At 34.9% G+C, this 15,167-nt stretch overlaps 1 protein-coding gene across 6 annotated transcripts in view; it reads right to left on the bottom strand.

Annotated features, from left to right (window-relative positions):
* Nucleotides 1-15,167, bottom strand: part of VPS13A (vacuolar protein sorting 13 homolog A) — a 235,170-nt gene that overhangs the window by 92,284 nt on the left and 127,719 nt on the right. For all 6 annotated transcript variants that reach the window (XM_072837699.1, XM_072837698.1, XM_072837702.1 and 3 more), the window contains 6 exons: nucleotides 14,279-14,426; nucleotides 11,237-11,387; nucleotides 7,171-7,298; nucleotides 6,703-6,872; nucleotides 5,940-6,157; nucleotides 5,011-5,243 (listed from right to left, as the gene is read on the bottom strand). In XM_072837699.1, the coding sequence (XP_072693800.1) occupies nucleotides 5,011-5,243; nucleotides 5,940-6,157; nucleotides 6,703-6,872; nucleotides 7,171-7,298; nucleotides 11,237-11,387; nucleotides 14,279-14,426 (1,048 nt within the window). The remainder of the gene's footprint in view (nucleotides 1-5,010; nucleotides 5,244-5,939; nucleotides 6,158-6,702; nucleotides 6,873-7,170; nucleotides 7,299-11,236; nucleotides 11,388-14,278; nucleotides 14,427-15,167) is intronic.

A 15,167-nucleotide genomic window follows, 5' to 3' on the forward strand; every position in this document is an offset into this window, starting at 1 on the left:
TGGGACTCGATCCCAGGACTCCAGGATCACGCCCTGAGCTAAAGGCAGACACTCAACTGCTGAGCCACCCAGGTGTCCCCATAAAAACATTTAAAATGGAACTATTTTCTTAGTATATTATATGTCTCCAACTATAGCCATTGTGATTTCAATGCTATTTCTGTCATTTTTTTCCTCCTCACTCTCTCACCTAAGTGTTCCCAGTCTTATGTGATTTTCACTACCGATGCATTCCTTCCCCAATGCTACTACTTCCCCTTCAAAGAAGCAGTTTTAGGCTACATACATCTTCAGAAACCTACAAGGGTTCCCTATAAATTCCCTACTTTACAAACACTACCTTGATGGTGGGGAGGACTGCCCTAAGTTGAAGACGACTGAATAACAAAAACGACAAGGAAAAAGGCAGAGTATATGAGGTAGAGGTGCTGGTACACAAGCAGATGTGGAGTGGGAACCTGTGCTCTCTGGAACCCAGGTTCTCTGCATATGCTATCCTTTCATCCTGAAACACACTCCTGTTGACTCTCCTGTGGAAGTTTAAATAGCTAATACCTACTTACCTTTCAGGTATCAGCATAAATGTCATTTCTACTGAGAATCCTCCCTCAGCTACTCTTCCAGGAGTTATACAGTCTTCTATTATAGAATAAAGTACTTTTTAACAAAATATAGAAGAAATTAAAATAGTCTCCAATTTAGGATATTTCAGCCATAAATGTAAGGCTCATAGGCTATAGGAAAAACTATTAATGTATTTTATTGTAAAAATAGTAAAAAATATTATACTTCTTTCAATAGATGTTAGTAAGCACTCATTAAAATTCCACATTTGGGATCCCTGGGTGGCGCAGCGGTTTGGCGCCTGCCTTTGGCCCAGGGCGCGATCCTGGAGACCCGGGATCGAATCCCACATTGGGCTCCCGGTGCATGGAGCCTGCTTCTCCCTCTGCCTGTGTCTCTGCCTCTCTCTCTCTCTCTCTCTATGTGACTATCATAAATAAATAAAATTAAAAAAAAAAATTCCACATTTATTCATGATTAAGATTCTTCCAAAATTAGATATGGAAAATTTTTCAACATACTAAAGTTTTCTACATAAATTCACAAGCAAATATTAAAATCATACTAATATCACCTAACTTAACAACAGGAATAGAGTGAGGATGAATTATTATCATCATTCAAGAAACATACACTGTTACTATTGCTGGTGATTTTTAGAAAATCTAACATCATTTAAAATATTATTACAGGTAACAAGTCTAGGAAAATTATAGAGTAAGATAAATTCATTTTAAAAGCTGACAGCTCAGACACAAAAAAGAATGGAATCTTCCCAGTTGCAACATCACGGATGCAGTTACAAAGTATTAATGTTAAGTGAAATAAGTTGGTCAGAGAACTACAAATACCATATGATTTCACTCATATGTGAAATTTAAGAAACAAAACAGATGAACATATGAGAAGAAAAAGAAGAGGCAAACGAAGAAACAGACTCTTAACTACAGAGAATAAACTAATGGTTACTGGAGAGGAGGTAGGTGATGGGGATTAAGAAGCATCTGTGATGAGCATGAGTTGTATGGAAGTGTTGAATCACTATATTGACACTTGAAACAATATTACATTATAAGTTAACTAACTGGAATTTGAATTTTAAAAAGCTGACAGCTATTAGGATATAAAATAAATTCAATTAACTGGATCATCATTTAGCTTTTATTAGGATTTAGGAATCTATTCAAAAATTATTATAAAACCTAATGGATGGGGGATTCCTGGGTGGCTTAGTGGTTTAGCGCCTGCCTCTGGCCCAAGGCATGATCCTGGAGTCCCGGGATTGAGTCCCGCCATCGGGCTCCTGGCATGGAGCCTGCTTCTCCCTCTGGCTGTATCTCTGCCTCTCTCTCTCTCTATGTCTATCATGAATAAATAAATAAATTTTTAAAAAAAAAACCTTAATGGATGAAATAAGGTCAGACAAATATAAATTTATACTCTACAGGAAGCAAAGATGAGAACATCCCATATGTTAAAATGGGTAGAAAAATTTGGTGTCATATATCCTTTGAAAATTAAGTAAATTTTGTTTTAAAAAATGAATGTATACATTTTACATACATTTTTACAAGTTTCATGAAGTTCTACTAAGCATCCATTGACCCCAGTTAATATTATGAAATTTTGTTTCTTGTTAATATAAAATGACTACAGCATCAATTAAAGTTCCACTAACTACAACTTATCAAAATGTATGTGGCCAAAAATGCAGGTTGGCTATAAATACACTTCTCAAAGTTCCCTATAATTATAGAAGTTTCCCTTAACACATGGTTACCCAGTGGAAGATCTCCTTTTCTAGACTTCTATTTCCATCTGAGCAGGAAGCAACTTGTAGCACAGTAATAATCCATCTACAAGCTGAAAGTCATTTAAAAAGTCTGCTTCACAATATAAGCAAGCTACCAAAGCAACCTTGCGAAGTCCAGAAGGGGAAAAAAGAAGGAGCAGAGAAATTCTCTCAAAATGTGTAAGTGATTCACCTTTTAGTTTTTTGTCAAATTCTTCAGCTTTATACTAAGCAGAAGGCTATTGCTAAGTAGAGTGGAATGGTCCACAGAATTGGACTAAAAAGAAAAAATCAATTTCTTTGAACAAGTAGATTAAGTTGTATCCTAGGAATTGCCCAACAAGATGGGTAGTTAAACTATGCTTTAGCTCCTTTTTTGGGGGGTATGTCTTATTACAGCAGCCTAATTAGCACAGAATTTCATACCTTATAGTTGGCACACTGTAAAAAGTCAAAATATCTGACTGATTTAGCAACTGAAATGGACATGGGATATTCAAAATGAGAGAGGATGTCAAACTACCTCCATTTTAACCTCTATCTGTACTTTCTAAATGATTAAGTTTTTCCATGCATCTTATTTCTTAACTCAGGCAAAAGACCCTGGGGCAAAGCATCCCCTCAAGCAGGAAGAAATATCGTGAGCCTGCAAGATCCCATGTGACTGACCCCAAGACAATGATTGACCTGACCTTTACCCCCCTCCCTCACCTCTGTCCCACATTTTCCTTATATAAACCTAGAAACATTTTCTGCATTTTGGAGACAGTCTTTGAGATACTGTTCCACTGTCCCACTGTCTTCCCAGTGTCGGCCTCACTGAAATAAATAAATTCCTTTCTTATTTCAGCACCACCCATGTCTCTGCCTTTGGATTTTGCAAGCAGCCAGTAACTGAGTGCTATCTGTTTGGGGCTCCAAAGCCAGGTGCTCTTGGACACCTGCACTCTGGCTACAAAAATACAAAGCTGATGACTTTAACAGTGCCTCAGCAAAATATTTGGTAAAACTACTACTGGTGATACTTAGGAAGGCAGACAATGTACTTTTAAAAAAGCCTAAAACTTCCATCAGACAGATTTGGAATATTCAGAATGTTGCTATGTGTTAGTTCCCTCATTCTGCTGTTTGCAAAGCCCTAGAAGAGGAAGGAAAATATTGAGGAGACTCAGGCTCTAAAGAGGAACCTCAGCAAGAGATAAGACTGCAGCTCCTTGATTTTTTTGATAAAATCAAACATGGTAACTAGCCTGTGGCAAAAACAACAAATATTAGAGTACAGATAGTGACTGTCCCCCTCAACAAATCCTATAATCCAAATAGCCTTTACTGAATCAGGATGAAGGCAGAATTGGTAGAAATATAGAGATTAGTAAATAAAGAGTTTTCTAGAATAAATGAATGAATGCATTCTTTGGTTACAGTTGCTTACACCCGGAACTACCTAGATGTAAACTAAATGTTCAAGGAATGAAGAATGCCAGAGAAACCATTATCAGCCATGCAAAACCTGTTTTTAATTCAACTATTAGAGCAATCTCCAAGTAACCAACTCAGTAGAAAGTAAGCTGTGAAAACAGTGCAGTTCCCAAAAAAAGACAATAGCCACTTCAGATGTGTCTACAGTAAATAATGGTTAAAAAAAAATCTTTTAGAGGGGAAGGCCAGGGCCATCTGAGAAAATGACAATGATCTTCCATGGGAGTGAAAATGGAAGACTCCAATATAGCATATCCCAGGAACTTGACTCCATGCAAGAGTTCCAAGTTTTCACATTTCTGCTCAGAAAGATATGACAATCATTATGGATAAGTGACCACAAAGCACTCCCTACTTTTCTGAATGGGTTTTTAAATTGCAATTATCCTGTCCTTATACCACCATTATATAGTAGTTTTGTGTATGGTGACTGACTGCTGAAATGCCACAGCTTGTCTCTTAGATCATCAAAAAGAAGAACTCACAGCAGCCTGAACAAAGAAAACTACCATCTAAAGATCCTGGATTTGGAGATCATATCGTCTGAGGAAGAGATGGATATGTTCCATGGGTGAGAAAAAGACAAATACGAATTATTTGTGTGGACAAAGGAAGAAACCTCTGAGTGGACCAATAGAGCAAGGACCTCTAATTGTCACCTGACATCTCCTCTTCTACAGAAATAAAAGTTTTATCTGAGCATAAAGTAGCTCAGAAAAAAAGACCACATTCCCCAACCCTTTTTGAAGATTAAGTGTGGTCATACTGCTAAACTCAAGCTGTTAAAAAGAAAAACATAACTGAGCAAAAATGTCAAGATGGGAGAAAAAATGTTTTAATTATAAAACTGAAACAACAAAGCAAACAACTGGTAGAAACTCTCAAAGGCCCAAGAGCAGTGAAGAGCTTATACGTGGTCAGAAAGCGAAGGTGAGGTCTTTGAGAAGTGAAATCAACACCTTAGGCTATTCCCCAAAATACATACAACACTGAGGAGCAACTGAAGAAAGAAAGAGTTTCAAAGCTGGTAATAATAATCTAGACTAGGCTCTCTGAGAAGAAAGAAAGGTATTTTACAGAGAAAGGCTGGAGAGTATGTAGGTAATTTTCTAAAGTGGTATATAATAAATACAAAAGAGTTTACAATTAAGCCGATAATGAAAGAGTAAACTCACAGTAGTGATTTTGCCTTTTCTCTTGACTGGAAGAAATGGGCAGGCTCTCACTTGAAGATCTTTAATGGCAGCAGTCATTGTATTATTCTCAAGGTCACCTTTCCAACAAATTTCACACTGTGTTGTAATGACTAAGGCAGGAGCATCACTTCTTGTCATATCAGCCACAAACACAATTTCAGGATTTTTAATAATAATATTCATTTCCCACTTTACTGATTCTTGTACAGGTACTAACCAGAAACAAAAACAAGTTCACATTTTAAAATACGTATAAATCTTTGTGATACATATTATTTATGCATAATTATTTATGAGAAAATGTTTTTGCATTCCAAGTAAAAAAATAAAAGATTCTTAGATCCCAAAGAAATCTACTGAAATTCTCCTAGTGTAAGTGTTCAAGATGCTATAGTCTTCAGAACATCTTAAAATGTGAGGGAAAAAGTCTTTAATGGCAAACTGGAAACTAACCCAATTTCCAACTATCAACTTGATACTACTACTGCTATGCCACAATGAACGAAATACGTAAAAGATAGTGGAGAGCTATAAAAATAACCAAAAAAATAATAAAATAAAAAATAAAAGAGTACCTTAAGTTAAAATACTATTTTTAATTATGAAAAGTAATGGTTGGTTCATTATTCTGTTTTTTCAAAAAAAATATTTTGACTTGCTGCCTTTAGGGAAGTATATTTGCTGATTATAAATCTCATAATTTTGGAATCCAATATACATTTATATCTTGAAAAACACGCAAACTACACATCCTGGAAAGCACATTTAAGTTTTCCTCTTACCTCTAAAAAACAAAGATTTTAATTTAGTAAGTCACTTAACCTCATCATCTAGATAGATCATCAATGGTCAGTGCAATTATAGCACTTCAGTAATAGATATATGAAATATTTTAGCTAATAACTCACCTTCTTCCTTAGCAGTCCATGTTTGAACACTGGTTTCTACAGCAGTGCCTGTGGTGTAGGCCTCAAGAAAGACATTTGCAACTGTCAGCAGAAATTCCACACTTGCACAAATATACGTTTCTTGAAGGACTAAATCAGCCACCCAACCATCTCTGACTCTTCTATACTTTACATCCATCATGTCCTTTTTGTCAAAACCAACTGTCAGTCCTATCATTCTGAAAAACATAATAATATTTCCTATGAGAATCTTAAAAGTAACCAAACACACCAATGAAAGTCAAAAGACCTCTTATCCATTGTACTAATATAGCAAACCAGCATTCTGAAGTTATTTCTCCTAGAAGGATCACAAAGTACTCAAAATAACAGACTTAGGAATTTCTAGAGCAAAACTTTTATAAACTAGGAAGTACATCTGTAAGAAATTAGAACTTATAATGTCTACATATTTGACTTCTTTTCATGTTTTCCCATTACAACTTGCAAAGATCAAGAATAACTTAGATAATAGAAATTAATTTTAAAAACCAATCTCACTGCACTGATTATTTCTATTTAACCAATCCATCAACCATCCAGTAAAAACAGCACATAACTGAACCAGGACATTTGAAATGGTTGATGGAGAACCATGACTCCATTAAATTGAAACTCTGAAGATCTTAGGATGCACCCAGAAAATAAACATGCAACTCTGGGAATATGTTTTTTTAAAGATATTATCAACCCTTTCTCAAGTAAAAAGTAAGAACACTATTACCTAGGAGTTGCCTTCTTGACATGAGGCCTTTTATCATCTAAAATACAATTTTTTAATGAGAAGGAAGAAAATGTTGAGTCATCTGTATACATTTTTGCAGTGCTTATGATATTCTCCAACTTAAATTCAGCAAGTTTCAGAGAAGGATCACGAACATCTGTAAAGGAAGTCTGTGGAAGAGGAAATCAATACAAATTATATACAAAAACAAAGTCTAACACATTTTAAGAGATGAACTACCACACTTTCTATCTCCATAGGGCTCACTAATGAAAGGCCAAAAAAAATAATTTAAAGGGTTATTTTTTCCATCATTGCCTATAGGAAAGATAACATCTTAAAAGTGTAGTGGTTCAATGTATTTCGTTGTTAAAATGAAATGATCAATAACATTTTTTAGAGGAAAAGATATTCTAAAATACATATGAAATATTAACAATTGGTGAAAAATTATTTTGTCCTCCCTACCTTTTCAAGACCTGGACTATACAGTACCATGGTGAGATAGTCCGTTCTGAAGCTCATATTCAGTGTTGTCTTAACTTGAGAGGCCTGTGAATGTACTTCTACCACAGCAGCGGTCACTACAGTTGTTCCTTGGAAAGTTAAAAGTTATTAGATAAAGTCAAGAAAGGTAGAAGTCATTAAAATAGGTTTGAAATAGGTTTAACAGAATTCTAAAATATGTAGTATGATGTTATTCAAGAAAATAAGAGGAAATTCAGATGTTGAACTCAGTAACTGCTGGCTTAGACTTTTTTCTGTGATAACTTGAGAATAATAATTAAATGCTTGGTGCTTCCATTTCCATTTTTGTAAAATGAGAATAATAGAACTAACCTTAATAACTAAGGGTTTGTTTAGGGGATTAAGTACTACCTGACACATAGTTTCATATTCAAATTTTACTTCAAAAAAAACCAAACAAAATATTTTAGATGATATTTTTAAAAACTGTTTCACTGAAAAGCAGGATCCAAAATTCATTTTTGCTTTAAAATCATCTGGTGGGAAGCAATGAAATGCCAGGACACCTGCACCCCGATGTTTATAGCAGCAATGTCCACAATAGCCAAACTGTGGAAGGAGCCTCGGTGTCCGTCGAAAGATGAATGGATAAAGAAGACTTTGTTTATGTATACAATGGAGTATTACTCAGCCACTAGAAACGACAAATACCCACCATTTGCTTCCACGTGGATGGAACTGGAGGATATTATGCTGAGTGAAATAAGTCAATCGGAGAAGGACAAACATTATATGGTCTCATTCATTTGGGGAATATAAAAAATAGTGAAGGGGAATAAAGGGGAAAGGAGAAAAAATGAGTGGGAAATATCAGAAAGGGAGACAGAACATGAGAGACTCCTAACTCTGGGAAACAAACTAGGGTGGCTAGAAGGGAAGGTGGGCGATGGGTGGGGGTGACTGGGTGACGGGCACTGATGGGGGCACTTGATTGGATGAGCACTGGGTGTTATTCTAGATGTTGGCAAATTGAACACCAATAAAAAAATAAATTTATATATATATATATATATATATATATATATATATATATAAAAATAAAGTCCAAATTGGATGCACATGAAAAAAAATAAAATAAAAAAAATAAAATCATCTGGTGGGATGGGGAAGAAAATGCAGAGTTAAAGCTGTGATAAAGGCAGCCACATGATACCAATTGTTGAAACTGTGTTGATGGGTACATTTGGGTTCATTACCTTATTCCTTCCCTTTTGGTGTATATATGCCTATTTCAAGAAAATTGTTAAAACAGTAATATACTTAAATGTCTATTTTTTTGTTTCCATTCAGACATTATTTATACTATACACTCCCCATTAAGTCCTTACCACTTTCTCTACCCTATCTTCCTATTTTCCAGCTTTGATCAGTTATGTTCTTCATCTCTATGTTAACATGGTTAATAATATTTACATTCTTATTTACAGTAAATATTCCATGTGTTAACTATAACTATGTGATAATTTTCAATGAAGAGAATTAACAGTTTATTATGTAACACTTTCTCTGCTGCTACATCACTAGTAGCATCTCTCAAAAAAGAAGAATCTCTTCTAACAGTGGCTCAAAATTGTACAAAACTTAATCCACTTTACCTCTAGACTAGACTATGTAGTAGAGATGTCTCCCTCCTTAGGAACCAAAAACATGTCCTCCTTTCTATATCACTTATATAATGTAGTTAATCAACTCATTCTACATATTTTATGACATTTATGCTATTTTTCTTTTTAAAGGCATTCTTCTACTTTTTAAAATTTTCTTAAGGCATTCTGACTTCCTCTGTAATAAAACCAAGGACTGTCTAGCCCAGTAAAACCTAATTTTGGGATCCCTTTTCAGTGCACTCCTGACTACTAAGGAGTACCCACTGTTTTTTAGATCTCATGTTTTCCTTTTTCCTGGATTCCTTATTTGTTTTGCTAGATTACATTTTCAAACTAATTGCTTTAGGAGTATGGAAGAAGTAAATTTTGAGTCATTAGAAATGTGAGTTACTGTGTTTTCACATTTTATGGTTTGAATAAAATAGAATTCTAACTTCAAAATCATTTTCCTTAGAAATTTGACTATAGGGAAGCCCGGGTGGCTCAGCGGTTTAGCGCCATCTTCAGCCCAGAGCGTGATCCTGGAGACCTGGGACTGAGTCCCACGTCAGGCTCCCTGCATGGAGCTGCTTCTCCCTCTGCCTGTCTCTTTGCCTCTCTCTCTCTCTCACTGTGGCTCCCATGAATAAATAAATAAAATCTTAAAAAAAAAAAAAAAGAAAAAGAAATTTGACTATAGTTCTCCATTGTCTCTTGTCATCCATCTACCCCATTCCATCCAGTTCTGTTCATGATAATCTGATTCTAATCACTCTTTTTCCAAGACCCTAATAATCTGATTTTGCTCTGAAACTAAAAATCTGACCTTTGTTGTTCTGACATTTCATGAAAATGTGTTTGCACAATCTTTGTTTATTAAATCTCCTTGAAACATGTTAGATTTTTTTATATCATAGAATTTCTTTTTTTTTTTAATTTTTTTTAATTTATGATAGTCACAGAGAGAGAGAGAGGCAGAGACACGGGCAGAGGGAGAAGCAGGCTCCATGCATCGGGAGCCCGATGTGGGACTCGATCCCGGGTCTCCAGGATCGCGCCCTGGGCCAAAGGCAGGTGCCAAACCGCTGCGCCACCCAGGGATCCCTATATCATAGAATTTCAATATTTATTTAGCTCTAGAGATTTTCTTCTATTATTTCTTTGAAAGATTCTTCCATTTCCTTCTTTCTCCTAAGATACTTATTATTCTGGATTTTGCAACTTTTGAAGGTCTAAATTCTTAAGTTGTATCTCATTTTATATCCCTGTGGCTTATTTTTCCACTGTATCATGGGAAATTACATCAACTATATATTCCAACTCAGCACCTACATTTTGACCTCATGTTTACTGCATTTGTTCTGTTTCAAAATTTCACCAATCATATTTTTGGGTTCCAAGAACTCTTTATCTTGAAAGAGTGGAAGGTAGTGATGGTAGGATTCAGTTTTTATATTCTCAAAATCCTCTGATTATGGATGAGATAATGTTTGTTTTATGTTTGTTTATATTCTTTTGTTACTTCATTTCTATTTCACTCAGAAAACAGTATTCTGTTATCCTGGTTTCTTTTATGCTTAGGTTCTCACTATTTTCTTAACCTGGCCATGAATATTTTATCAATAAAAGACTGAGTGATTATTCTACCCAATAAAGATCAAGTTTCCTATAACGTAATAATGTAGGGTTGTTTTTGTGTTAGGATTCTCCCTGACTAGAAAAAGGTGTGTGTTATCTCAGGGGTTTGCAAGAGTAGGTCTGGTGGACTAATAGGTTTCATTTTGAGGTAAGTAGATTTGAGGATCCCTAAAATGTCAGAATGAGAGCTCTATTCTTGCAAAGCACAATCATCCCAGCAGCCCTAAATGAGCCAATTCTATGTGCTGGTGCTGAACTTAGAACCCAGTCAGGTTCCACACAAGCACATTAAATCCAATATTAGATGCAACCACTTTCTGAGTTACAGTTTCCTCTGCCTTGTTCTATCCATCTATCTTCCAGCTACTTGTTGAAATTCATCATTTACTAATGATCATTCCTTCTTGACATCCTTAATATTTTGATATTCCCAATTTAGTATAAAATATTCCATCTGTGATATATGTTGTACTAGGCATTAGGGAGAAGAGGAGGATGGGGAGAAAAACTGTGAATAAGAACATATAGGGTAGTTGGGGTAACAAGAATATGAAGGAATTTTGTCACAACAAAACCAGGAATTTTAATTCAAAGGGAAAAAAAAAATCAACAGGAAGTCTAGTAATAGACCATTTAGAGATACCTAGATAGGATTAGCTACTTAAAAAATATCTTTAAATCTTATTTTCTGAAAACTCAAACTAGAGAATGGAAAGGATGGAGGAAGAAAGGTGGGGATTGGAAATGGGGATGGCATGGCTAATCTGAGGTCAAGAACATACCTTCTAAATGGTGTGAAGCATTAGTAACTCCACTATTAACACTACTCTGATCTTTTACTCCTCCAGGTGAGGCACCATCACCTTCTTCGTACCATATATTGCCATGTAATGTTTTAAAAATAGTTGTTAAATCTTCTTGACTAAGAATGAACTGTGAAAATAAAAATTCAGTTAACATTAACATTACTACTATGTAGTTAAAAATTCTCTTATATTGAAAAGCAAGTGTTTCATTTCAGACCTCTACAAACTAATTTTTTAATGCATTAGATATTTCTACTAATAGATTACTCGGTTTCCTCAATGACCATGTGATCCTTAGTAGTGAAATACAGGTACTAAATGTCAATACCAATGAAACTATGAATGGTAAGTTTTCTTATGAATAGATCAATTAACCTAATAACTAAAAACCTTTAAAATGAACTTTCATCTTTAATTATCTAGCTACTTTGCATTTTTTTTGGCTACTAAGCACTTCAACTTACAAATACAAATTACTTAAAAATAATGATTTGCCTCATGAAAAATAGTTCACAATGTGTTTTACATGAGTTATTATTTCATTTGAACCTCATAAATGTTCTAGGTATATATAGAATATAGGTATATATAGGATATAAAGCATATATCCTGGGAAGCCTAGATGGCTCAACTGTTAAGCATCTGCCTTCAGCTCTGGTCATGATCTCGAGGTCCTGGGATCAAGCCCCATGTCAAGCTCTTTGCTCAGCAGGGGAGTCTGCTTCCCCTCTCCCTCTGCCACTCTCCCTGCTTGTGTGCTTTCTCTTTCTCAAATAAATAAATATTTAATAATAACAATAATAATAAAGAATACATCCTGATTGTATAAGAATCTGAGACTTAAATGGTTAAATATCATACTTAAATCCACCTCAAAACCCCAGGTGTTGCAAATTTAGCCTAAAAATCATCAACATAAGAACTGTATCGAAAGCTGTGATGGTTAATTCTATGTCACCTTGACTAGGTCGTAGGATCTACATATTTGGTTCAATATTATTCAAGATGTTACATAATATGATATGTATCTAGAATATATACATAATGCACGAACCATCTACAAATGCCCAGCTGCCTTCTGGGGCAGACCAACTAGGATGAAATTGGGTCTTCATGATCCATCCAAGTAGTTAACAGCTGTTGCAGCCCACCTCAGGACCCACATATATGACCCTTCCTGATCTCATCCTCAGTGTCAAGGAGAGGCTAAAATGGAGTCATCAAGAAGTTAGTCTACTGTATTCAGACCAAGTGTATAAACAAACACACACAAATATACCCATTCTATTGACTAGGTTTCTCTTGGGAACTATAATACAATATCAATCATGTAAAACATGAAAAACAAATACCCCATGAATTTTAAACTGATAATGTTTAATCACCTCAAGAAAATAATTTTAATCCCACAAAATTTAAGTTTTATTTATACCAGTATTCCTTTGACTATATTTCTAAGATGATATATAATCTAGTGTTTTCTTAAGATTCAGTCCATGTATATCCTATTCATGCTACTTATACTGTGCCTTTTGTCTTTTCACTTATTCATGACATTAACCTTTTATTATATATCTGGTACTGCAAAATAGTATGTTCATTTAGTTCATTTAAATTAACAACCACACCTAAACCATGTCTTTTAATTAGTACATGTATACTGATGCCCCCCAAATATCAATATGAATCATCACTCTTCCCTCTTACCAACAGCTTGGTCCAGGAAGTTGCAAGAAATATGAGGATCCCAGGACTGTTGGTCTATGGCTCTTACATGTCAGGACAGGCTATCTTGCTACTCCCAAATGTCTGACAAGTCAGAAATCACAAGCTGTAGCACTTAGTCTAGATGCTTTAGAGTAACTGATTCCAGCCTCTCCCTGATCCAAGAGGGGTCAAATATGTGGATCCACGTCCGTATCTGCAGACTATTCAGGTGGATCAGGATAGGAGAAGACCCAATTTCATCTGCCCTGGAAGGCAGTCAGCCTTTTATAGATCATCTGCAACATCACCTCAACATTCTACATGCATTCTTCCTGGAGAAATAAAATCTTAAGAAAAGGAAGAAAATGCCTTCCATTTATAAGTTAAGGAGTCTAATATGATCTTATACAACAAGAACAGATTTTCAGTTGAGATGATCATGTTTAAATTCTAAATATATTTCTGAATTAAAAATCTGAAACCTTTAAAAATGATGGTTTTCTCTTTTTAAATACAATTTCTAGGGGGAAATAGAAAAGAAACTGGGGGTGGGAGGAAGGAAGAGGATTTGTTAAGCAGGCTTTTTAAAGTAACCTGTTGTCACTTCAGCAAAGCATATGATACAGTTTTGACTTCCACGCAGTCAAGGGGGCAGATGGGAACTTGTGGATAAGTACATTAGAAATCTGTGAAGCAGTATCAACTAATAGGGAGGTAACGTTATGTGTAAGGAACTAACCCATTTACCATTTTAATCATCAAACTCTTCTACTTCTAGGAACTTCTCTAGGTTATTTCACATGTTGTCATGGCTTTAAATACTATGCAGATGCTGAGGACTTTTACATTATTATTTCTAACTTAGATCTCTCCACTAAGTTCTAATTTAATATATCCAACTGACTAATTAATATTTGTTTCCTGTATGGAATTTACCACAATTTATAACTATTTTAATTGCATGCCTATGTACCTTTTTATAGCCTAACGATCATGCCTCTAGATCACAATGACTGCTAGCCCTTGCATTAGACTAGTTAGGTTTCATGAAGCCAGAGATAATACCATGGTTTCTTTGCCAATGTCTCTCCATATATAGCACAGGACCTAACGCAGAGTAGCCATTCAAACATTTAATCAATGGAGAATATTCAATGAATTCTAACTTAATATTGTTACTATTTCTTTTTTATTGTTACTATTTCAATTTTGAAAAGCTGAGCAATATGTAACATCTACACCAAAATATCTTAGGTTCCCAAGCAATATTTTTAACTAAAAACAGAAATCAACAAGCATCCAAAAAGTTACCTCCATGGGCTTTAACTGAGCATTTACGTTAAAACAAGGAACTTCCTGGTACCACTCCCAAGATAAATTCCGCTCAACAATCACCTCAAGATTTAATGGCAGTAGCAGATCTAGTACTTTCTGGTATGTATCATTAATAAATTGAGTCCTATAAGTAGAAAGAAAATTGTTTTGTTTCATATATACATAAAGTAAAAAACAATTTTTAATTTATCATTCTATACACAAATAATAAAAATCAGTAATTTGTGTATGAAAAGAAAAATAAAATCTACCCAGCTTCCCAAGTCAAAATGAGAGATATTCCATCCCACTGTGAATTTAGGTCACTTTCTCTGAGCACAAGTGTTCCATATTGTAGAGAAATCAATCTTTAGAATAAGATTATGCAGTGTGTTAAAAAGTACCAAAAATATATAATTTGGATAGTAAACCCTTAAAATGAGGACTATCTCCATATAACTGGTATATATACATTATAGAAGACCTCATTACAAAAATAACTTAAGTCACTCGCTTAGATATGGAGAATACCAATATATCCCCTTACCTTGATAACAAAGCTATACCATATACAATTTCTAGTTCTGTGGATGAAAAAAAAAGTTGAATATGGGAGATTTTATCAAGTTGAACATATTTGTTAAGTTGAACAATATTTGCCTTTCCAAATATTTGTAAGGGTAGGACTGACACTCAGGAATGATGAAAGCAGTAATAGGTTACTGAATCCCTTTCAAGTGACAACGTGACCACAGAAGCCTCTCACTGTTCATTCAAGTAACAACATCAAAGTGGTACTCCTTAATAATGTACTTAGATTTTAACTGGCAGCAAATTCCAAATCCTTCCATTAGGGTATGAAGCTATGACTACAGAATTTTAGATT

This window comes from Canis lupus, chromosome 1, assembly GCF_048164855.1.
Source record: "Canis lupus baileyi chromosome 1, mCanLup2.hap1, whole genome shotgun sequence".
NCBI lineage: Eukaryota > Metazoa > Chordata > Mammalia > Carnivora > Canidae > Canis > Canis lupus.